This window comes from Stegodyphus dumicola, chromosome 10 (assembly GCF_044657685.1).
Source record: "Stegodyphus dumicola isolate Sdum_Otavi_A_Nest chromosome 10, ASM4465768v1".
Lineage (NCBI taxonomy): Eukaryota > Metazoa > Arthropoda > Arachnida > Araneae > Eresidae > Stegodyphus > Stegodyphus dumicola.
In genome coordinates, this window is record NC_140777.1 from 111,977,659 (window position 1) to 112,001,713 (window position 24,055).

A 24,055-nucleotide genomic window follows, 5' to 3' on the forward strand; every position below is an offset into this window, starting at 1 on the left:
CTTTTTTCTCATAAATTAGAAAAATTTCACGAAAATACATGACAATTTTCTGAATCTTTAAACCCGGTAAAAAAAACATATATGAAATTACCTGATCGCGAAAAAGTATATACCCTTTCCAAATATGAACATTTCCATATATAAAATAAATAAAATATCCAAAAACTTTTACCTCTAAATCATCTATTATATTATAAACGTCACCAACGAATTCATACCGCAAGCATTACAAATACTTAGTGTCAAATATTTAAATTATTTCCATGCACGTTTACTTCAACTAAAACGTATACCAAATTCCTACAAACATAAAATTCACAAAATAACTATCATTTAATTAAAATATCACTAAACCATGTACACGTCGACTTATTTTTACTTAAAAAAAAAAAAAAATCCCAGAATTGCACAAAAATGGCATTGTGCACACTCTTCACCATATCCATGTACACTGCTTTTTTCTCATAAATTAGAAAATTTCACGAAAATGCATGACAATTTTCTGAATCTTTAAAGCCGTTAAAAAGAACATATATGAAATTACCTAATAATGAAAAAGTACATATGCCCTTTACAAATATGAACATTTCCACGTATAAAATATATAAAATATCCAAAAACTTTTACCTTTAAATTATCTATTATATTATAAACGTCACCAACGAATTCATACCTCAAACATTACAAATGGTTACAAATACTTAGTGTCAAATATTTAAATTATTTCCATGCACCTTTACTTCCACTGAAACGCATACCAAATTCCTACAAACATATAATTGACAAAATGACTATCATTTAATTAAAATATAATTAAATTCAAAAGCACTACTTAAATATAAATAAGCACATACATTAAATTAATAAAAATTAGCTCACAATCCTAATTACTTTAAACTAAATCATTGCTAATAACAATTTTCCAATAATACCATAAAAATAATATCCTCAAATAATTAAAAATACTAACTTACCTAATCTTCTTCGGGATCTTGATTACGTGGCCGATAAACTTTTCTTATTTCTTCCGCTAAATAAAAAGCAAGCGTATGTGCGCCTGTTTCAGGATCTTTAAAATCATACTTATAGTTGTTCACAGCAAGGTACCAGGTAAAATAAATAACTTAATAAAACATCTTTACTTCTATATCGCACAACCTTAAAAAAACACTTATTACTACCCCTTTTAATCCCACTAAATACCCATTTCGAATTCACTTTAGTTAGGGCCATGGGATCCAAAAATTAACCAACACTGTTTCACACAACACAGAATAAAGCTAAATACAAAATTTCCAGATTTCCCCCCTTTTCCGATTAAAGAACCGTATTTCGTCCATTAATATCACATGACATATCCCATGATCTCTCATTTCCCTCACACAAAATAATGCGTAGTCGGAACTGAGTACTGCTCACATTATTACCAAAGTCACAGGTAGTAACCTTTATCGCCTCCAAAATGTCGCCAAACTACCAGTTACCATATTCTAAAGATCAGCTGGATTTTTTTTTTTTAAGTGACAATAGATCGACATGTACATGGATACCGCGTATGTGCAATTCTTAAAAATGCGCAAAGCAGTGGGCAATTCTGCACTTTCTCCCAATTTCGCACCTAATCTTCATCATGATTAAGCGCTTTTGTTTTATAAAAGTTCTATCATAAGCGTAATTCAGCTAGCAGATTGTTGAGAAAAATGTTGAGTAAAAAAAAAAAAAAAAGTTTTTACTTTGTGAAAACAAAATGGCATCCAGAAAAAAAAACTAGCAGGTTGCTGTAGCAGGGTTGGTTGCCAAAGTTTCGCCAAAAAATCGCGAAGTTACCATAATCCGAATATTCCAGTTCAAAATATTATCTAAAAAATTCTCTAGCAGAACTATGATTAAAAAAAAATTGTAAAGAGTTAAGCTGCTAAATCAAAATGAATACAGTCAAAAGTCGTTAATTCGGACATCCATAATCCGGACCTCAAAGCTAAAATCTTTCTGCGCATGAGCATAGGCGTTTTACGCGTGCGTGCAAGACATTTACGACTGCGCATATGCGTCTGCGCAAGCGCAGAATACGTTTTCGCATGCGCGTTTAATGTATAACGGACGGTATAAGCTAAAATTATCTAATTATCTATTTCAGTGAATGTTGATGATTGCGTTGTTCCTTAATCTTCGAATTGGATCCGGCTTATTATTTTTTGCAGACTATAAGAGCAATTTTATAAAAGTAAGCTTGAACTTTCGATTATGTGAAATAGAATTTACGATGCTGGAGCTCCCAAAGGATCTAGAAAATGAAAGTATGGGTACTATTCCGTTTTGAGGACCGTCAAAAAATTGCAGCGAAATTGTATGCTCAAAAGCGCCAAATTTAGCAAACGCACATTTAACAGCGTGCCAAATGTAGCGTACGCGCTGGTTTCAAATTGCGTAAGTTTAGAAAGTTCTATATTTCTTAAGGCGCCATTGAAATACTAGTTGAATTTTTAAATTCTTTTTTTGATTTAAAATCCTTTTTGGATATCCTATGGATTTAATTTGGGAACTGTCCAGGACGAAAAGTCTGCAATAGAATTTTTTCAAAGAAAAGGCATCATTCATTATAGAAAATTATGTTTGAACAACCAACAAGATGAAAATATGCTTTAGCGATAACTCGGTAGCGAAAAAGCGATGCAGGAATCAATTCAGTTATGTTTAGCCTTTTCTTTATATAAATTATAATAATGATCTGAAACAGTTATTTACTCTTATGCTTCCATTCAGGTATGTTTAACTTTTTTTATATAAATTATAATAATAAAAAGGTATTACATGAAATTAACCTTTCATCTAAATTAAAACAATAATCTTAGTTATTTACTATTATCCCCTCAGGGGGCTCACTTCTGTGAGTACGGGTGTGGCAATCCTGAGGTACCCTAGCCCTTCAGGGGATCATCTTCTTGGTGAGACGGGTGTCACGATCCTGGAGCCAAGTTATCTATCCTCTTTTCCGTCTCCTCTCCTCTTTGCTGGAACTTTTTCCCTTCTCTTCTCCCTCGTGGTTTCTCTCTATGGAGTTTGGGGCTCGTCACGAGAGACTGGAACAGACCTTGTCTCTAGTTCTCGAGTGGCGAGAAAACTGCCCACGTGTTTGCCGTGCGTGGAGACCCGTGTCGCTGGAAAGGAGGGTCCTGGTAGTTGAGGGGCGAGGTACTGTCCCCAACACACTACTTTGGCCTCTGCTTCAGCTAAACGGGAGGCACCTTAGTCGTCCTCACGGGTGTCAATCGGCTGGTCACTAGTCCTTGTGTCAGTGGCTTGGGGTCAAGCTCTCGGGAGTACCTGCTTTCGGGAAAGCCGATTGTGGGGCTTCAGTTTGCGTATAGGTCCGGCTAGCCCTAACACAGGAATCTGTGTTCCCTTGTTGGGCTCCGTGGTGGGCGGGGCCGTCGGACCCGAATCTTTTCTATTTTCAATATGGCAAATACACATATTTTTTTATTAAAAAACTTTGAAGTCACTCCAGTCTCTCAACCTAGTTCTGAAACATCTACTACTAAACCAATCATTCAACCTAGTTCTGAAACATCTCCTACTAAACCAGTCACTCAACCTAGTTCTGAAACATCTACTAATAAACCAATCATTCAACCTAGTTCTGAAACGTCTCCTACTAAACCAGTCACTCAACCTGTCGCTCAACCTAGTTCTGAAAATTCTGCAAAAAAATTACGGACAGATGCAAATAAAAAAAATCATAACAATAGTCCCCGTTTCCTAGTAATCTCTAGTCCTTCTGGCGAAATGCATAAGATGTCTCCTTTCGTAATAAACAAATACATCCAGTTTTGTATTGGTGAGCTGAGAAATATAAAGCGTCTCCGCTCCGGAGACTTGCTTATTGATACAAACTCAGCCACCCAGTCTGCTTTTTTACTTCAGATAACTAAACTTGGGCAAGCGAATGTCACTGTAACACCACATAAGTCACTCAACTATTGTCGGGGTGTAATCTCAGAATTCGACCTTCTTTATGTTTCTGAAGAAGAGATCGCTTCTGAGCTATCCGACCAAAATGTCTGCGGTGCAAGGCGGATCAAGATGCGTAAAGAAGGTAAGTTGATAGACACGAAACACGTGATCCTTACCTTCAACACGCCTGATCTGCCTAAGAATATTAAGGCCGGATATCTAAATATTCCTGTAAGACCTTATATTCCAAACCCTATGCGATGTTTCCAATGCCAGCGTTTCGGCCATTCTAAGACGTCTTGTCGTGGCAGCCTCACATGCGCCCGATGCTCACAGATTGGCCACGATTCCGATAATTGTACCGCTGCGCCTTTGTGTATAAATTGCAAGGGTGACCACCCAGCATTTTCTCGCTTGTGCCCAAAGTGGAAATCGGAAAAAGAAATCCAGACTACAAAAGTTACAAGGAACATCTCTTACGCCGAAGCCAGAAGACTAGTTCAGAGCACACAGCTTCGACCAAATACATCATACGCCAGTGCTGTTAAATCATCTCGTACAGTTGCCACCCAAACATCAATAGGCATACAGACCCTATCAAATAAAACCCAACCGCCTACATCCAATAAGAAAAAAGAAAATGCAACACATATAGTACAAAAAAAAGAAACAGTTATTCAAAGTAAGCCCAAAATTGCCACACAAAGAACATCAAATAAAAATAGAAGTCGCAGCAATAGCTCTCTCGATGAGATGATTTCTGAATCTGCGGATTCAGACTTTATGGAAGTGGAAGAGGGTCTGGAAGTTCCCGGGCATCTACTTCCACGAAAAACAAAAGAACAGCACAGGAAAAACAAAAACAATACATAATGGCCACCCTCATGTCATGGAACTGTCGCGGTTTCCACCGAAATTTCCTCGACATCAAAGCCATAATTAATGCTTATCATCCTGTATGCTTCGCAATACAGGAAACAAATCTAAAACCAGAACAGCAGGCAAAACTTCGGAGGTTTTCTTTCGTCAGGAAAGATAACATTGCAGGTGAGCGTGCCAGTGGAGGTGTAGGTCTCCTCACCTCACTGGATTATCCCTCAAATGTGCTTTCTTTGACAACATCCCTCCAAGTTGTCGCTATTCAAACAAATTTTGATATTGTTGTTACAGTTGTTTCTCTGTATTTGCCTCCAAATGAGCATATTGATCAGCAAGATTTAAATGGTCTTTTAGAGCAGCTGCCTGAGCCTTTCATCATAATAGGAGATTTTAATGGCCATAGTCCACTCTGGGGTAGTAAAGATACAAATTGCCGTGGAAGACAAATTGAGCAGATGATCGAAGATCATAGCCTTTGTCTCCTGAATAATGGGCAGAATACTTACTTCCACGAGCCTTCAAGGACATTCCATGCTCTCGACCTTGCCATCTGTTCACCATCTCTGCTGCCATTTTGCACGTTTAGTGTGGGAAATTATCTTTACAACAGCGATCACTATCCCATTTTTATATCTCTTGCACGAAGAGGAGCAAACCCCATGTCGAGATCCCCTCGATTCATGCTCGATAGGGCAGACTGGGAACTCTTCTCTTCCTCTGCAGAGCTGACAGAGGAAATGATAGAAGATGTGCATATCGATGACGCTGTGGAAGCTTTTACTAATACTATTATTCAGGCAGCTATGCTTTCGATTCCTAGAACATCAGGAAAAATACTAAAATATTCGAAACCGTGGTGGAATCGCGACTGTCATGAAGCACTGAAAAAACAGAAAAAAGCATGGGGTATTTTTCGTAGATATCCTACTCTGCGAAACCTCATAGCCTTTAAAAGAGCCAAAGCAAATGCACGCAAAGTAAGAAGGCAGAGCCAAAGGAATTCTTGGATTTCATATGTGTCGTCAATAACATCCTCCACGCCTAGTAAGCGGGTTTGGGAAAGAGTTCGAAAAGCATGCGGCATATATAAAGACCACTCAGTTTCCTTTTTGGAAAAAGATGGCCGAGTGATAAGCTCCATAGAAGAAATTGCGAATACTATTGGTGAGACATTTGCTGCCGTTTCTTCCAGCAGAAACTATTCACCTGCATTTCTATCTATCAAGCAACACTCTGAAATAAGTCCCATCGCATTCAACTCTACCAAATCTGAGCCTTACAATAGAGCATTTACTATGCTGGAATTAAAGAGAGCTTTATTGCAGACACATACGTCTTCTCCGGGTTTTGATGGCATAAATTACGAAATGCTAAAGCATCTGTCCTATAAGTCACTGACTGCCCTTCTCACTCTTTACAATAAAGTGTGGAAGGAGCGTATTTTTCCCAGTGCATGGAGGAGAGCTGTTGTCATTCCCATTGCCAAGCCAGGGAAAGATCCAAGGAATCCCTCCAACTATCGACCAATTGCCCTTACGAGTTGCCTCTGCAAACTCTTTGAAAAGATGGTAAACAGCCGCCTAGTCTACTTCTTGGAAAAGAATAATATTATATCGCCTTATCAAAGTGGTTTTCGAAAGGGGAGAACAACCGTGGATAACATGCTCCTCCTAGAGACTTCCATTCGGAAAGCATTTGTAAGAAGAAGCCACCTTGTCTCGATTTTCTTCGACATTGAAAAAGCTTATGATAAGGCATGGAGATACGGTATACTCCGGGATCTTCACGAGAGTGGCTTGCGCGGCAACCTACCAATTTTCATTCAGAATTTCTTAAACAGTAGAACTTTTCAAGTAAGGATTGGCTCTGTTTTTTCGGATGTTTTCCTACAGGAAGAGGGTGTGCCTCAAGGCTGTGTGCTTAGTGTAACGCTGTTCAGTTTAAAAATAAATTCTGTATTAAAAGAACTTCCTCCTACCATCTTGGGATCACTATATGTAGATGATTTACAGATTAGCTATCGAGGAGCAGACATGAGATACATAGAGAGGCAATTGCAGATGGCTCTGAATAAGATCCAAGAATGGTCAGACAAACAGGGATTTACATTTTCGAAACAGAAAACTGTGTGCGTACACTTTTGTAGGAAGCGTGGTCTCCATCCTGAACCTGAGTTATATTTGAATGGTACAATTATTCCAGTTGCGCCCGAAGTGAAATTTTTAGGAGCAACGTTCGACCAGAAATTGACTTTCCTTTCTCATGTTTTAAACTTGAGAAAGAAATGTCTCAAAACACTAAATATTTTAAAAGTGTTGGCGAACACCTCCTGGGGTGCAGAGCGTTGCTCCATGCTTCGCATTTACAGAGCGCTTATCCGCTCTAGACTGGACTATGGCTCAGTGGTTTATGGATCTGCTCGCTCATCTGTTTTGTTAAAACTGGATCCTGTTCACCATCAAGGTTTGCGGATTTGTTCAGGAGCTTTCAGGACTTCTCCTGTACAGAGCCTATATGTTGACTCTAACGAACCATCCCTTTATCTGAGGCGTGAGCAATTGTCCCTTTTGCAATATTTTAATATTCTCTCCCAACCTGAACATCCCAATAAGCTGTGCTTACACGATAATGAGTGTAACACATTATATGAAACACGTCCATCCTGTGTTCCTACTTTTCCTTTAAGAGTTCGCCCTGTCATTGAGGAACTTTCCCTCTCTGATATGTGCCCTCAAGCAGTACAGAATTTTGAAATTCCACCTTGGGAAAATGCACGTATCCAGCTTCTCGATATTTTCAAACATCACGTAAAGGCGAGCACTAACGAGATCGTTTACAGACAACTCTTCGCTGAGCACAGGCACAAATATAGCAGTTATCATCCGATATACACAGATGGATCAAAGTCAAATGATCATGTCGGGATGGCTTTTGTATTTCAAGATTACATTGAGGGCCGATGCCTGCACCATGCTTTCTCAGTCCTAACATCTGAACTAACTGCAATATATTACGGTCTTTTGTACATCTCAAAGCTCTGCCACAAAAAGTTCATAGTTTATACAGACTCGTATAGTGCTCTTAAATCCTTGGAAGCTTTTCCCAGCATGCAGAATCCTGTGGTAGTGGATGTTCTCAAAATTCATAGAAATTTAACAATTCGAGGATATGAAGTTCTGTACTGCTGGGTCCCTGGACATGCAGGAATAAAGGGAAATGAGCTTGCAGACATCGCAGCCAAATATGCTGTTGAACCGTCCACTCGCCTTATTCCTTTTAGAGACATCTGCTGTGTAATCAAGGGGAAGATGCGGAAAAAATGGCAGCAAATTTGGGATGGTCAGTATCACAACAAGTTGAGAAATGTCAAGCCTAGAATTGAACATTGGGATTTTGCTGGAAATCGTAAGGAGGACGTTCTTTTGACTCGCCTCAGAATAGGTCACACTAGAGTCACACATAACTATCTTCTCAAAGCTGAAAATGAGCCTGCTTGTTTTAATTGTAATGTTTGTTTATCTGTTCGTCATATTTTAATTGAATGTCCATGTTTTAATAATCTTCGCCAGAAATATTTTAATAGCTGTGACTTACCTCTCGACCGTTTAATCGGAAGAGAGGTCAATTGTAATTTATTTTATTATTTAAAAGAAACTGGCTTTTATTACCAAATGTAATTTGTTTTGAAAACTCTGTCTTGAATTTTAATATGTGCTTTTAACTTGTGTTTATATGACTTCATCCTCTGGATTTGGTAAATTTATCTACTTGTTTTTATTTATTGAATTTTAATGACATCAATTGTAATCATCCCACCTTGTGTTTGGCGCATCGTAATCATCTCTGGTTTTGCGCCATAATCACTCACTCACTATTTACTATTATACTTCCTTTCTTGCTTTAGGGTTGCCGGATTTATTTTTGGCAGCATTGGCATCAACAATAGTTAGACGATTTTTTACAGTCCTCAAAACGGAATAGTACCAAAGTATGTTTCGATGTCCATCAAACAAAAGATGAATTGCTACAAAAAATGGATAAAGGCATATCCTTTGTTTATCTAACTGTTCCGAAATCTGTTTATCAATTTCACGCTGCTCTGCGCCCGGGGGGGGGGGGGTGCGTCGCGGCGCGCAATGAACTGGAAGTTGATCTGTCAGCACTATCGTTATCTTCAGGGCAGATGTTTTTATTTTATTCGGCTTATAATTCCTTACTAAATGTAGTATTTAATCTCGATGTACTCCGTCTTTGATATGATTTAAATCAAATTCCTCGTCATTATAAAAATCATGAATACAAATCAAATAGTTTTCTGGTTGCAATTTTCTAATTTCGGCTATGCGTAAGGTATTCTTTACGCATGCGCGCATTGAAAGAAATGTTTAATAAAGTAAACAAAGAAATATTAAGCTTCTTTTTTTTGTAAATTTTGATACCCTTTAGATCATAATTGCTCATTATTTTATAAATTACGGTTTCGTATTTTTAATTTTATAATTTCAGCATGCCATCTTACCAGATTTAAACTGATGATGTATAATCTGGAAAAATCGATAATCCGGAATCGCCGAAGTCCCGACGAGTCTGGATTAAAGACTTTTGACTGTATATATAAAGTATACTGCTTTTTTGGGGGGGGGGTGGGGCTGTTAAATTTGCATTATTCCTTGGTGAGAAATTTTAGTGATACCAAGGTAACTTTGGGAATGATTTGAATATAGCAAATCCTTGCCAAACAGAGGAGTTATGTCATTAGTGCATTGTACGTGTAGCAAAACTGCTCTCTGCAATGTTAACTTTCTGTAGAAAAAATGCCTTAGATATATCTTGGATTAAGTATGCATAATGTATACAAATCTAAATATTATTATAATTATAAAGAATGAAACAAATGTTAATTGAAAGTTTTCCTGTCATTAATAAGCTTAATAATTGGGTACGTGTGCTTAATAAGTTGGTACATGATATAATTATTATTTTTAATTGCTAGTGATCTTTGTTTGGAACATTATCTGATGTAATTTGTTAAATGTTTTGTGATAAAGAATGCAGAGTTTATCAATATCTCTCATAAAGTATCCTCTTCATTCTTCATTTGGTTCAATCTCTGTTATAAAATCAGACAGCTCCTGTGCCTTTTTTAACTGTTCATTTATTTCTTGTGCTTTAAAGGCTCTTTTTCTTCATTATCATTGCTTTCACCATCAGTTGGTGTTAAAAGGTCATCCAGTTCTTCATTTGTCATTTCATGATAATCATTCTTGACTAACTCTTTGATTTCTACTTCTTTTATATCTGAATGTTCCTCACCGTCTATTGCTTTTAGAATTTGGGAACTACTATGATAAGCGCCCTCAAGTCGACAAATTTCTCGCCAACCATTTTTGGCGAGAAATCCACGCTGCCATATTACTATCTAAATTTTTGTCTACATTTCGAACTTTAAGTCTAAAATGTCTCCAAAAACGCGGTTTTCGCACATGCAAAACCCACGTTTTGAACACACAATTTAAGCTAAAAATCCAAAACAAAAACAAAAAATTTGGATAGCAAAATTGTAAAGTGTCTAACCAAAAATATTTGACAAGAATCTATGTACACAGCGATATGTTTTAACTTGAAAAAACTTCTACGAATTGCAAAATATAGGCAGCGAAGGAATCTACAAACTACGCACACCTTGCTTTAATAAATTAACATAACAACAATAAATTTCAAAGAATACCATGTACACAGCATCCTGTTTAAACTTTAAAATAAAATCTACAAATTGCACAGTTTAGGCAACGAATGAATCTACGAACTACTCACACCTCGCTTTAATAAATTAACATAACAACAATAAATTTCAAAGAATACCATGTACACAGCGTTCTGTTTCAACTTTAAAAAACATCTGCGAATTGCACAATCTAGTTACACTATGCACTAATCAACAAAATAACTAAAATAAATTTCAAACAATTCAAAAAGACGACAATAACGGCAGAAATTCATACTAAAAAAACAATGAACATAACATTCTACAAAATAAGAATAAGAATAAAATAAAACGCACTTACCATGAATTAATACTTTTTCGAACAGCAGAACTACCAATTTACCTTTAACATGCCGCTACGTAATGACTATCGTATTTATATGACAGCCAGACACACTATCCAGAAAATTCATACTATGGTTCACAAATAAATAAAACCACAAATAATCAAAAATCGCTACTTCTATCATGCACAATCACTAAAAATAATCTTCCAGACCTTCTTTCCATTCCTCCAAATACCCACTGCTCCTCAACAGGATGGCCACAATGTTATTTCCTTTTGCCGAACTTCAACAACTTCCACCATATTATCTTTCCCGACTATCTTCTCAGACACAGACGTGAACCAACGAACTCCAGCGAAAGATTTTTCAACGTCAACAGGGTTGCCATACAACACGCAATTGTGCCAAAAACCAGTGCAGAGCACATATCGCCACATTTGGTGAAATTAGGGCGTATATCAGAGTTGTACCGTAATTCGTTTTCAAATCGTTTTTTAAATTGCAAAAGAAATAGATGGTGCTATTGCATAACTGCAATAGTAACAGATGGTGCAATTGCATAATTGCAACAGCAATTATGCAATATCTTTGGCTTAATTTTCAGTCGATATAAATCCTTTAAAAGTGTTGACAACTTCTAGCCACCACTGATGCCAACAAGCTTTCATTGTTGATGAATTCACTTGTTCCCATGTGAGTTTAAACATGTGTGTGCAGTGTCTGAAATTGCTTCAAAAATGTCCAAAATGTCTTAAGTTTCTTCCAAATAATTTCTATGCAGCATTGAATTGCTTCCAAAATACCATCAGTGTGTTGTACTCTCAACTAGTGCTTTATTTACAGAGATGTAAACATGCCTGTCTTTGAATATTTTTATGATTCATTGATCCAGTAATTGGATAAAGAAAGTGGTGTTCAGTGGAAGGACTGAAACCTCTACATTTGTATGCAGTGTTGTAAGGGATTCAGTACCACGCCCAGAAACATTGTCAATAATGAGGAGAAGCTCAGGTTTTGCTATTTTACATTATATTTGACTTCTTTAATGAATGGTGTTTCAAACTAGTCATTAAAGAGTAGTGTTATAATGTAATCTATGCTCTGCAGTGAATGACATATGTACGTTTGAAATTCTTGCAATGGACAAATTAAATGGAGACAGTTAAGATAATACAGTGGAACCTCGACGTACAAGTTTAATTTGTTCCAGCATTGAGCTCATATAGTGAATTTCTCGTATCTAGAAATAAACTTCCTCATTAAAAATAATGGAAATCCAGTTAATCCGTTTCGCACCCCCAAAAATATCAACATAATAAATTTTTCTAATAAACATTGGTAAATAATATAACTGTAGTTTACCTTTGTGATAGCTTCTGATGCCGAATCGCCTTTTAACTACTTCTCATAAAAGATGTTGAGAAACTGCCAACAACAGTTTCTCAATATCTTCTAGGAGTTTTGAACAGTGCTTGGAAGTAATGATAACTCCTTTGGCCACATCAAATTTCTTAATTTCTTTCTTCTTCTTCAGAATAGTGCAGATTGTCAATGTCGAACATAAGTATTCGCCAGTTCCGTCACTCTTGCACCACGCTTATGTTTATCTATGATGTCTTTCCTAATTTCAACGGCCATGGCTTACTTCTTTTTATTTGCAGCACTATTTGAGGCAAAAATCTCCGTGGGAGGCATCGTCAAATAATTATTTTCACATTAAATGTAAAAAACAATTAACTCACAAGCACACAAACACGTAGATCAGAGAACACTAAGTGATATGATGAGGGGATTTCCCGAATCAAGCTGGATTGGGAAATAGCGCCATGCATACCAGCAGCCTTGCTTATTGCTTGTTACTCGAGTCAGTGCTCATATTTAGAGACGAATTTTTCATTCATAGTTTTCTCATATCTTGAATTTCTCGTATGTAGAGGTTCCACTGTATATGCAAAATCGCATTCTGCAAGTTCATGTTCGGCTAGGATTTACTGTATTAGAAACTTCAGTTGTGTTTGGCTTCTAGGTTTGTCTACTCTTCTTTTTATTTCAGAAATGTAAATGACTCGATGGTATTATTCCATGATGTGATATCTTTATCTGCTATGTGCAATTAATTTTTGCAGGATTTAACGGATGTTAACTCTTTGCAGTAGTAGTAGTAACTTTATTGTGTGGCTGTCTGAAATGCAATTTGTCTTCCTTGAAACAAGTTTTCTATTACTGTTTGTTTGTCTTGTGGTTAGTGATGTTGATTGCTGTAACACTGAACCCAGGTTTGAATCCCAGAGAAGGCATGGATATTTGTAAGCATGTAGTATGTGTGCCATATCTGAACACTTAAAATATTAGTAAATGGAAAGTTTTTTCAGGTGGTTTAGTGGTAGGAGAAGAAAGGTTAGAGACCTTTGGATCTGTCTCTATGGGACTTTTGGATATGTGTTTCTCAAATACTGAGTGTCCATTGTACTTCGACCTGACCTTGATGTTCTTCATCAAGATTTGGATGGAGTTGCACAGTTAGTATCGTGGGATTATGCTTGAATGATCCATGGTGAAATATTTAATGAAAATTAAAATATAATGATTTTTGTTGCAACATTCTTTGATTTCAAGAAGGTCATACATAGACTTTGGCTTCTTGTATCCTGGAGACTCATGAATTAAGTAATGTGTAGAACATCCCAGTTGTAAGGATGTAGATATTTACTGGCAATTATGCAATGTTTACTGTGTGTATGAATGCAATATTTACTGGATGCAAATAATCTTTTTTGATGCTAAATTAATTTCGTGGTAAGTATTCAACTTTTCAAGAGAACATCAGGCTAAAAAATTTATTTTCATTATTATTATTATTTTTAATTTTAGGACTCTGAAATAGTAATTTGGAATGTAACTGATCAAGCTGGTTTGTACAGGTTAAAAGGCCATAAAGGTCCTATAAGCAAAGTCCATTTTTTCCAACAAGAAAATATTTTAATTTCAAGGTAAGTAAATTATGCATTTTTTAATGCAATGTCTGTACTGATTGTGTTTCTAAGACATTTATGTATGCTGAATTGATTATTTTTTAAGAGTATTATTGGTTATACTGTAATGAAATTGTGGCTTGACGTGAATTTTAAACATTTACCATATTATTGGAAAAATGGCATGTGCATTTTGACCAACAAGTTATAATGTAGTTTATGATATAAGTATGTTGCTATTTTGAGAAGCCTTTCTGTGTTATTAACAGTATTGCCATTTTACATTTTTAATAAATTTGAGATTCTGAGTGAGGTGAGTAAATTTATTAAAAAAAAGAATGATCTTTAAATGTTGTTATGATGATTTTATTTATTTATTTTACAACATATTGAAAAGATGAATATCCCTTATTGAAAATTGTAATTTTACTCATTTTACTTATTATTCAATCAAATACAGTCAAAAGTCGTTAATTCGGACACCCATAATCCGGAATGATCTATAATCCGGACCTCAAAGCTACAAACTTTCTGCGCATGCGTCGCGTTCACGCATGCGCACAGGCGTTTACGAGAGCGCATAAGACCCTTACAGCTGTGTAACGGAGTTATACGCTAAGCTAATTTAATTTTTTAATTTTATGTTTTGTGACGAAATCATGTCAATTTGAGACATAATGGGCTATAGGAAAGCGAGATTTTACTCTACACACTCTATTTTCACATCTTTATGAAACGTAGGCACTTAGTTATTTTACGAACTTAAAATGAATTTCGTGTTTCAATAAATCGATTAAATATGAATTTATTTAACAAAGTGAGCTTAACACCGTTTCAATAGGTTTTTTTCTAAAAAAGTTTATTTTTTAAAATGTGCAGTTTATTTTTCTTTGTTTTTTGGACAGGTTAAACTTTCATCTTTGCGACTGCTTTTACAAAAAGAATTTTAGAAAAATGATAATATTTTGTGTATTAACATTTCTTTAAATGAAGCTTCCGAGTACACTTCTCACATCTTTAAAAATGTGATTTTGGCAAAAAATTTTCTTTCTTATTGTTGTCGATAGATTTTTGATAAAATCGCATCATTTTGAATAGTTTCATTCTTTTAGAAATAAGGGTTTGGCAACAATTTTTCATCGTATTTCTTATGTCACTATTTTTAAGAGGTTGGCATATTGTTTAGGAAACAAAGTTCTTAACCTCATTTATACCAATTCAGAAGTCATATCAAAAACATATTCGGGACGGGATTCAAGACGGAATATTTATTTGCCGTGTTATTGTGTCTTAATTACTGATTTATACCATTTGAGTTCTTAAGATTTTGCAAAGGGAAGTTGGTTAATTTATTTAATAGGATAATTAATACAGTCAAAAGTCGTTAATTTGGACACCCATAATCCGGATCTCAAAGCTACAAACTTTCTGCGCATGCCCCGCTATAACGCATGCGCGTAAGACCTTTACGGCTGCGAATATGCTTGTGCGTGTGCGCAAAATACGTTTACGAGTGCGTGTTTAATGTATAACAGACAGCATAAACTAAGATAAAATTATCTAATTATCTATTTCAGTTAATGTTGCAGATTGCGTTGTTTCTTAATCTTCGAATTGGATCCGGCTTATTATTTTTTGCAGACTGTTAGAGCAATTTTATAAAAGTAAACTTGAACTTTCGATTATGTCAAATAGAATTTCTGATATATATTTATTAATATGTAAAGGATCTACGAAGTGAAAGTATATTTCGAAGTTCATTAAACAAAAGGTGGAATTTCTGCAAAAAATGGATAAAGGCATAGCCTTTGTTTATCTAAACTTTAACGTTTGTTTATCTAAACTTTGTTTATCTTTAATGCTGCGGCGGCGTGCAATGAATTGGAAGTTGATCTGTTAGCACTATCCTTATCTTCAGGGCAGATGTTTTTATTTTATTTGGCTTATAATTCTTTACTAAATGTAGTATTTCATCTCGTTGTACTCCGTCTTTGATATGATTTAAATCAAATTCCTCATCATTATAATTCGCTTCCGATAGCAAAGAAAGTGACAGAGGTTATTGTAAACGAAAAAATTTCAGTTGACAAATTAGTCGGTAGACACAGCAATTATAGGACTTGAACAGCGGAACTTTGTAACTGAACAAGAAATTATGTCTGTTTATAGAATTAAAGAGAATGTATTATCACATAAAAAACAAAGCAACTTAAACAACTTACATTGAAAGAAATGTTTAATAAAGTAAACAAATAAATATGAAGCTTTTTTTTTTTTTTTTTTTGTAAATTTTGATACCCTTTAGATCATAATTGTTCTTTATTTCATAAATTACGGTTTCATATTTTTAATTTTATAATTTCTGCATGCCATCATACCAGATTTAAACTGATGATCTATAATCCGAAAAAATCGATAATCCGGAATCGCCGAAGTACCGACGAGTCCGTATTAACGACTTTTGACTGTGTTTGTATTAAGGGATATTGCTTATTTCATTGTAATTTTGTTATACGTAAGAACGTTTTTGGTTGATCTTTGGATTATGGTAACTTGGCGATTTTTTGGCGAGAAGTTGGCGAACAACTCTGCTACACCAACCCTCTATTTTTTTTTCGCCGCCATTTTGTCTTCACGAAGTAAAGACGTGTTTCTTTTCTTTTTATTTACTGAACACTTTTTCCAACAATCTACTAGCCGAATTACACTGATGCTAGAAATTTTATGTAACAAAACTGCTTAATCATAACAAATATTAACTGCAAAATTGGGAAAAAGTGCAGATTCGCAAACTCCTTGTGCGTTTTTCAGAATAGCACATACACATAAACCATTTACATGTCGACTTATTTTTACTTAAAAAAAAACATCCCAGAATTGCACATAAATGGCATTGCACACACTCTTAACTTTATCCATCTACACTGCTATTTTCTCTTAAATTACAAAAATTTGCACGAAAATGCAGGAAAATTTTCTTAATCTTTAAACTCGATAAAAAGCACATATATGAAGTTACCTGATCACGAAAAAGTACATACCCTTTCCAAGGATGAACATTTCCACATATAAAATAAATAAAATATCCAAAAGCTTTTACCTCTAAATTATCTATTATATTATAAACGTAAGCAACGAATTTATACGCAAACATTAAAAATAGTTACAAATACGTAGTGTCAAATATTTAAATTATTTCCATACACGTTTACTTAAACTGAAACGTATACCAAATTCCTACAAACATAAAATTCACAAAATATCTATCATTTAATTTAAATATCACTAAACTATGTACACGTCGACTTATTTTTACTTAAAAAAAACATCCCAGAATTACACAAAAATGGCATTGTGCACACTCTTCACTATATCCATGTACAGTGCTTTTTTGTCATAAATTAGAAAAATTTCACAAAAATGCATGAAAATTTTGTGAATCTTTAAATCCAGTAAAAAGAACATATACAGTCAAAAGTCGTTAATACGGACTCGTCGGGACTTCGGCGATTCCGGATTATCGATTTTTCCAGATTATAGATCATCAAAATCTCGTAACATGGCATGCAGAAATTCTAAAATTAAAAATACGAAACCGTAATTTATGAAATAAAGAACAATTATGATCTAAAGGGTATCAAAATTTGCAAAAAGAAAAAGCTTAATATTTATTTGTTTACTTTATTAAACATTTCTTTCAATGTAAGTTGTTTAAGTTTTGCTTCGTTTCATGTGATAATACTTTCTCTTTAATTCTATTAAACAGACATAATTTCTTGTTCAGTTACAAAGTTCCGCTGTTCAAGTCCTATAATTGCTGTGTCGAGAACACCGACTAATTTGTCAATCGAAATTTTTTCGTTTTCACTAACCTCTGTCACTTTCTTCGCTATCGGAAGTGAATTATAATGACGAGGAACTTGTTTTAAATCAAATCAAAGATGGAGCACATCGAGATGAAATACTAATTTGGTAAGGAATTATAAGCCAAATAAAATAAAAACATCTGCTCTGAAGATAAGGATAGTGCTGACAGATCAACTTCCAATTCTTTACGTGCTCGCTGCGGCGTTCCCCCCGCCGAGCAGCGTGAAATTGATAAACAGATTTCGGATTTCAAAACATACTTTCGCTTTAGATCCTTTACATATTAACAAATATATATCGGAAATTCTATTTGATATAATCGAAAGTTTAAGCTTACTTTTATAAAATTGCTCTTACAGTCTGCAAAAAATAATAAGCCGGATCCAATTTGAAAATTAAGGAACAACGCAATCATCAACATTAACTGAAATAGATAATTAGATAATTTTAGCTTATACGTCCATTATACATAAAACGTATTCTGCACTTGCGCACACTCATATGCACAGTTGTAAAAGGTCTTACGCGCACGCGTAAACGCCTATACGCATGTGTCAACGCGGCGCATGCGCAGAAAGTTTTTAATTTTGAGGTCCGGATTATAGATCATTCCGAATTATGGGTGTCCGAATTAACGACTTTTGACTGTATGAAATTACCTCATCGCGAAAAAGTATATACCCTTTCCAAGGATGAACATTTCCACGTATAAAATAAATAAAATATCCAAAATCTTTTACCACTAAATTATCTATTATATTATAAACGTCAGCAACGAATTTATACGCAAACATTAAAAATAGTTACAAATACTTAGTGTCAAACATTTAAATTATTTCCATACACGTTTACTTCAACTAAAACGTATACCAAATTCCTACAAACATAAAATTCACAAAATAAATATCATTTAATTAAAATATCACTAAACCATGTACATGTCGACTTATTTTTACTTAAAAAAAAATCCCAGAATTGCACAAAAATGGCATTGTGCACACTCTTCACTATATCCATGTACACTGCTTTTTTCTCATAAATTAGAAAAATTTCACGAAAATGCATGAAAATACTCGACGTATACTACTCAAAATACTACAAATATATAACTCACAAAATCAAGATCATTAAATTAAAAAACACTACTTAAAATATAAATAAGCACATACATTAAATTAATAAAAATTAGATTGCAATCCTAATTACTTTAAACTAAATCATTGCTAATAACAATTTTCCAATAATACCACATTAATTTATTTACTCCTTACATTTAGAACAATGCATAAAAATAATATCCTCAAAATGATTAAAAATACTAACTTACCTAATCTTCATTACGTGGCTGCAGTACTACTGCTAATTTCTAAATCCTAAATCCAGTAGTCAACTGGAAGTCTATTCACCAAGTAATAAGAAATTAATAAAATTTCACCTATACTCAAACTACTTTCAGCAAACCACGTACCCTTCCTTACACTCCTTTTCACAAAATCTCCATTTTCACCATATTTCTTGCACCGCCATTTAAACTTAACTGTAATATCCTTCCTTTCACACAATCTCAACTTATTATTATTATCAGATAAATGCATTAAAAATTTAGAATTCACTTTACATAGTCCCATGCAATCCGAAAATTAATCAACACTATTTCACACAACACACAATGAAGCTTTTCCAAATTAACCCCCTTTTCCGATTAAAGAACTGTAATTCGTCCATTAATGTCACTTTTCACACAACACAGAATATAGCTAAAAACGAAATTTCCACATTTTTTTCCAGATTTCCCCCCTTTTCCGATTAAACAACTGTAATTCATCCATTAATGTCACATTACATATCTCATGATCTCTCATTTCCCTCACACAAAATAATGCGTAATTGGAACTGAGTGCTTCTCACATTATTACGTAGGTAGTCCTAGGTAGTAACCTTTATCGCCTCCAAAATGTCGCCAAACTACCAGTTACCATATTCCAAAGATCAGCCACTTTTTTTATGAAGTTCTGCAGAGTAAAATTCTACGCAGTTTTTTAATTTAACGTTTGGTGTTTGTTCCCTTCAGCCATTTTGTCATTTTTTTATATATTTTGAGTTTCTTTCATGTTATTTTTTGCTTATTTCACTGTTTGTAAGACATTGAAAAGTTTTGCATGATTTTTTTTCTTCAACGAAAAGTAGGTTATTTTTTTTTATCTCTACATATAATAAAAGAAAGAGTCTGTCTGTGTGTCAGTGTGTGTGTCTTTTGTTCGCGCTGCGCGTAAGCTAATAGACCCACGGCTACGAAATTTGGTACATAGGTGAATCTAGACAAGAGCCAATGTACCTCGAAGCGATTTTTTCGAAATTCGAATTCGAATTTTTTAAAAATTTTTGTGACAATATCGTGTTATTTTGAGACATAATGGGCTATAGGAAAGCGAGATTTTTTTCTACACACTCCATTTTCACATCATCATGAAACATAGGCAACAAAAACTGCAACATAAAGCAATGATTATTTATATATTCATTTATTTTTTACCTCTACAATTATAATGGGCTATAGGAAAGTGAGATTTTACTCTACGCACTCCATTTTCACATCATCATGAAACGTAGCACTTAGCTATTTTACGAACTTAAAATAAGTTTCGTGTTTCAATAAATCGATTAAAGACAAATTTATTTAACAAAGTAAGCTTAACACCTTTTCAACGGGATTTTTTTCTAAAAAAATTTCTTTTTAAAAATGTGCAGTTTATTTTTCTTTGATTTTTGAACACGTTAAACTTTCATCCTTGCAACTGCTTTTACAAAAAGAATTTTGGAAAAATGATAATATTTTGTATTTAAAAAAAAAAAATTAAATGAAGCTTCTGAGTACACTTCTCACATCTCACATCTTTAAAAATGTGATTTTGGCAATAATTTTCCTGTCTTATTGTTGTTGATAGATTTTTGATGAAATCGCATCATTTTTAAAGTTTTATTCTTTTAGAAATATGGGTTTGGCAACAATTTTTCATCGTATTTCTTATGTCACTGTTTTTAAGAGATTGGCATATTTCATTGTCGTTTTTTTATATATATAATACATTTTTATTGATTTTTTTTTATAAAATTGTTCTGCAGAGTAAAATTCTGCACGGAATGTTTTGTTTTTTGAGTTTCTTTCATGTTATTTTTTGCTTTTTTCACTATTTGTAAGATATTGAAAAGTTTTGCACGATTTTTTTTTCTTCAACGGAAAGTTGGTTAATTTTTTTATTAGGATAATTAATATTTGTTTTAAGGGATATAACTTATTTCATTTTAATTTTTTCTCTTGAAAATATAAGATAAAATATCATTAATTATACTTTGCTTTTCAGAATTTTTTGTTTTTTGTATTTTATGTTACTTATTGCTCATTTCACTGTCTTTAAGATATTGAAAAGTTTGAGTGATTTTTTTAGGAAACAAAGTTCTTAACCTCCTTTATACCATTTGAGTTCTTAAGATTTTGCAAAAGGAAGTTGGTTAATTTATTTATTAGGATAATTAATATTTGTATTAAGGGATATTGCTTATTTCATTATAATTTTGTTATACGTAATAACTTTTTTTTATGAAGTTGTTCTGCAGTGCAGTGAGTAAAATTCTACACAGTTTTTTAATTTAACATTTGGTGTTGCCTTCAGCCATTTTTCTGGTACATTTAAAAGCCAGACGAAGGCTGGCAGTGAAGCTGCTAGTCATTTAATATATAATATATTGTTATGTGTGTACAGGGTTGTAATAAATTGAATGCACACAGAATTGATAATAGCTTGATAAATTTTATTTTACCAAAAGAAACACTTCCCAGTTCTGGAACTTTCCAAAAAAAAAAAAAAAAAAAAAATGCGTATAGCTTTTCACAGAGTGCAGTCAGTAGTTACACTTCAAACTACTAAGAACATTAAACACAAAGTAATGCAAAGGGCATCTGAAAGGTGAAGTTCTCATGGATATCTCAATACTCTGAAGACAGCTCTGAACTAAAAATGGAGACCTGATGCTCTCTCTGTGCTTATGTAGTTTTCCCATCAGTGGCTGAGAAATAGTATACCTAGTACCTTCCGTTTCTTGAAATTATTATTTATAAGTTATATATAAGGGCCTGATATGGTTACAGTTACATATACAGATTAATTCTATTTATTTAACCGTAGTACCAGTTACAGTTATATATAGATTAAACCATAATGTCACCAAGTGTGTTAACTTTTTTTTGAATTCTCATCAAATTTGGCGTTAAAAATCAGTCACCAAAACTGTTCAAGGTTTGTAATATTTCTCCAATTTACTGAGATAGCCATTTACTCAATGCTAAATAGATCTGTCCCTGTATTTCTTACTTTCCCAGTAAAGCTTCACTTCTTTAGATTTTCATGTTGGATTATGTCCCTCTGGGAGGGGAAAAAAAAAAAAAAAAACTACAACTTCACATATAATTTCACTAAAATTACCTAAATATGTAAAAAATCCATAACATTGCTCCCTTCCCACCAACTGCACACCCCGAGCAGTACAGTTCCTGGAAAGGAGGCTGTACTTACAACTAAAGAAAACCAGTGCAGTATTAAAACGATAATAAATAACAAATCAAAACACTAAGTGAACAAATAAATACATAAATTTACTTATTTGTATGCAGATAGGGTCATGGTCTTAGTATATTATTTACATTATATACAAACTAATGGGACTAATCACTATGGTCATAGTAAGTAGCTAGCCTCTTTTCATAAATGACTCTGGGCTTAGAATGTGATGATTTGCAAATTTGAACTACGACAGTGTTCAGCCTGTGTAGGAGTGTGTAAGGACCATCCCAAGGTGACTAAAATTTAGGAGAAAGTCCTTTCCATCAAAACAGATTCCATAACCACATCTTGTCACCTTTGTTGAATTGATGTCCTGTAGCTTTCATATCATATTGGGTCTTCTTCATCTTCTCCATTGCCAATTTGACTTGTTCTTGTGTAAAACTGTGTATAACTTCAACCATGCCTGGAGACCTTGACTGTACTCCTTAGGCGATGAAGCCATATCCAAAGGGTGACCAAATAACAGATAGCAATGCAGGCGAAGGTCACGACAGAAGAGCATCTGGGATGACAAATAGCCAGTAGTCTCGTGGACAGCACTGCATTAGGTCAGTAAGAATAGTGGTAACTTCTTGCCCAGTCTGTTGGTTTCTAGAAACTAACAGTGAGAGGTTATTAAGGATGGTTTGATTAAACCTCTCTACCATGCTGTCTAACTGGGGATATAAAAATCTGATTTGAGTTTTTGTTGATGCTGAGTAGCTTGCAGAATTCTTTAATTACAGCTGATACAAAATTTCTTTCTTGATCAGAACGTAACGAAGCGACACTCCAAACCTGGAAGTCCAATGTTATATCATTACCTCTGCTACGTAACAACCTCTTGATCAGGAACAGGATATGATTTGAGCCACTTAGTGAAGTAATTAATGACAATTAGGATGTATTTGTTGCCATCAGCAGTTCGTGACAGAGGTCCCAGAATGTCAAAGGCAATGTGTTTAAAAGGTGCTCCTACATCGTAGCATTGCAGTTTCCCTCCTCTGCATTTCTTTGGTCCTTTTTGATCCACACAGGCATCGCAAGATTGGCACTTTTGTACATCAACCCTTGCATTACTCTAGTAGAAGAGTTCTTGAACTATTCCAATCATTTGATTCAAACTTATGCTACAAGATGGTGTTTCAGATACTGAGTGAGGCTCAAAGAGCCCAGTGTTGTTGTAGGACTATTGATTGAATTGTCCTGCCAGGTAGATTTCCTATTTGAAGACTGTATGGGTTTAATGTTGCTGTCTTTCAACTGGCCTTTTTAACTTCTTCGTCATTCCATGGGTCTGGGTCAGACGATGGCAAGTTGTAATTTGATGTGTGATCAGATTAACCAGTGCATATTTTGGAACAATATTGGCAGCTTCCTGGGCATGATCTTCTGTACTGGACGTGGGCATTTCCATGTGATGTATTATATTCATAGGAGTCTCTATATCCACCTGGCTATTTCACCTTTGGGATTCTTGAAATTTAAAAGCTAGGTCCAAGATGCATGATCTGTGTGTAGCAGGAATTTTCTGCTTTAAAGACAATAGTGGAAATGTTTTACGGCTTTAACTGTAGTGAGCAACTCTTTCCTGGTGACACAGTAATTCTTGTCTGGCTTAGATAGACACTTGCTCCAGTATGCTATGACACTTTCTTGACTGTTTATTTCTTGGGAAAAAATAGCACCAATGCTTTCATTGCACATATCTGTGTCAAGAATAAATGGTGT

At 34.5% G+C, this 24,055-nt stretch overlaps 1 protein-coding gene across 2 annotated transcripts in view; it reads left to right on the top strand.

The window, feature by feature from the left end:
• LOC118204163 (WD repeat-containing protein 3) overlaps positions 1-24,055 on the top strand; it is a 195,433-nt gene that overhangs the window by 4,195 nt on the left and 167,183 nt on the right. For both annotated transcript variants that reach the window (XM_085825385.1, XM_085825386.1), the window contains exon 3: positions 13,756-13,874. In XM_085825385.1, coding sequence (XP_085681511.1) covers positions 13,756-13,874 — 119 coding nt within the window. The remainder of the gene's footprint in view (positions 1-13,755; positions 13,875-24,055) is intronic.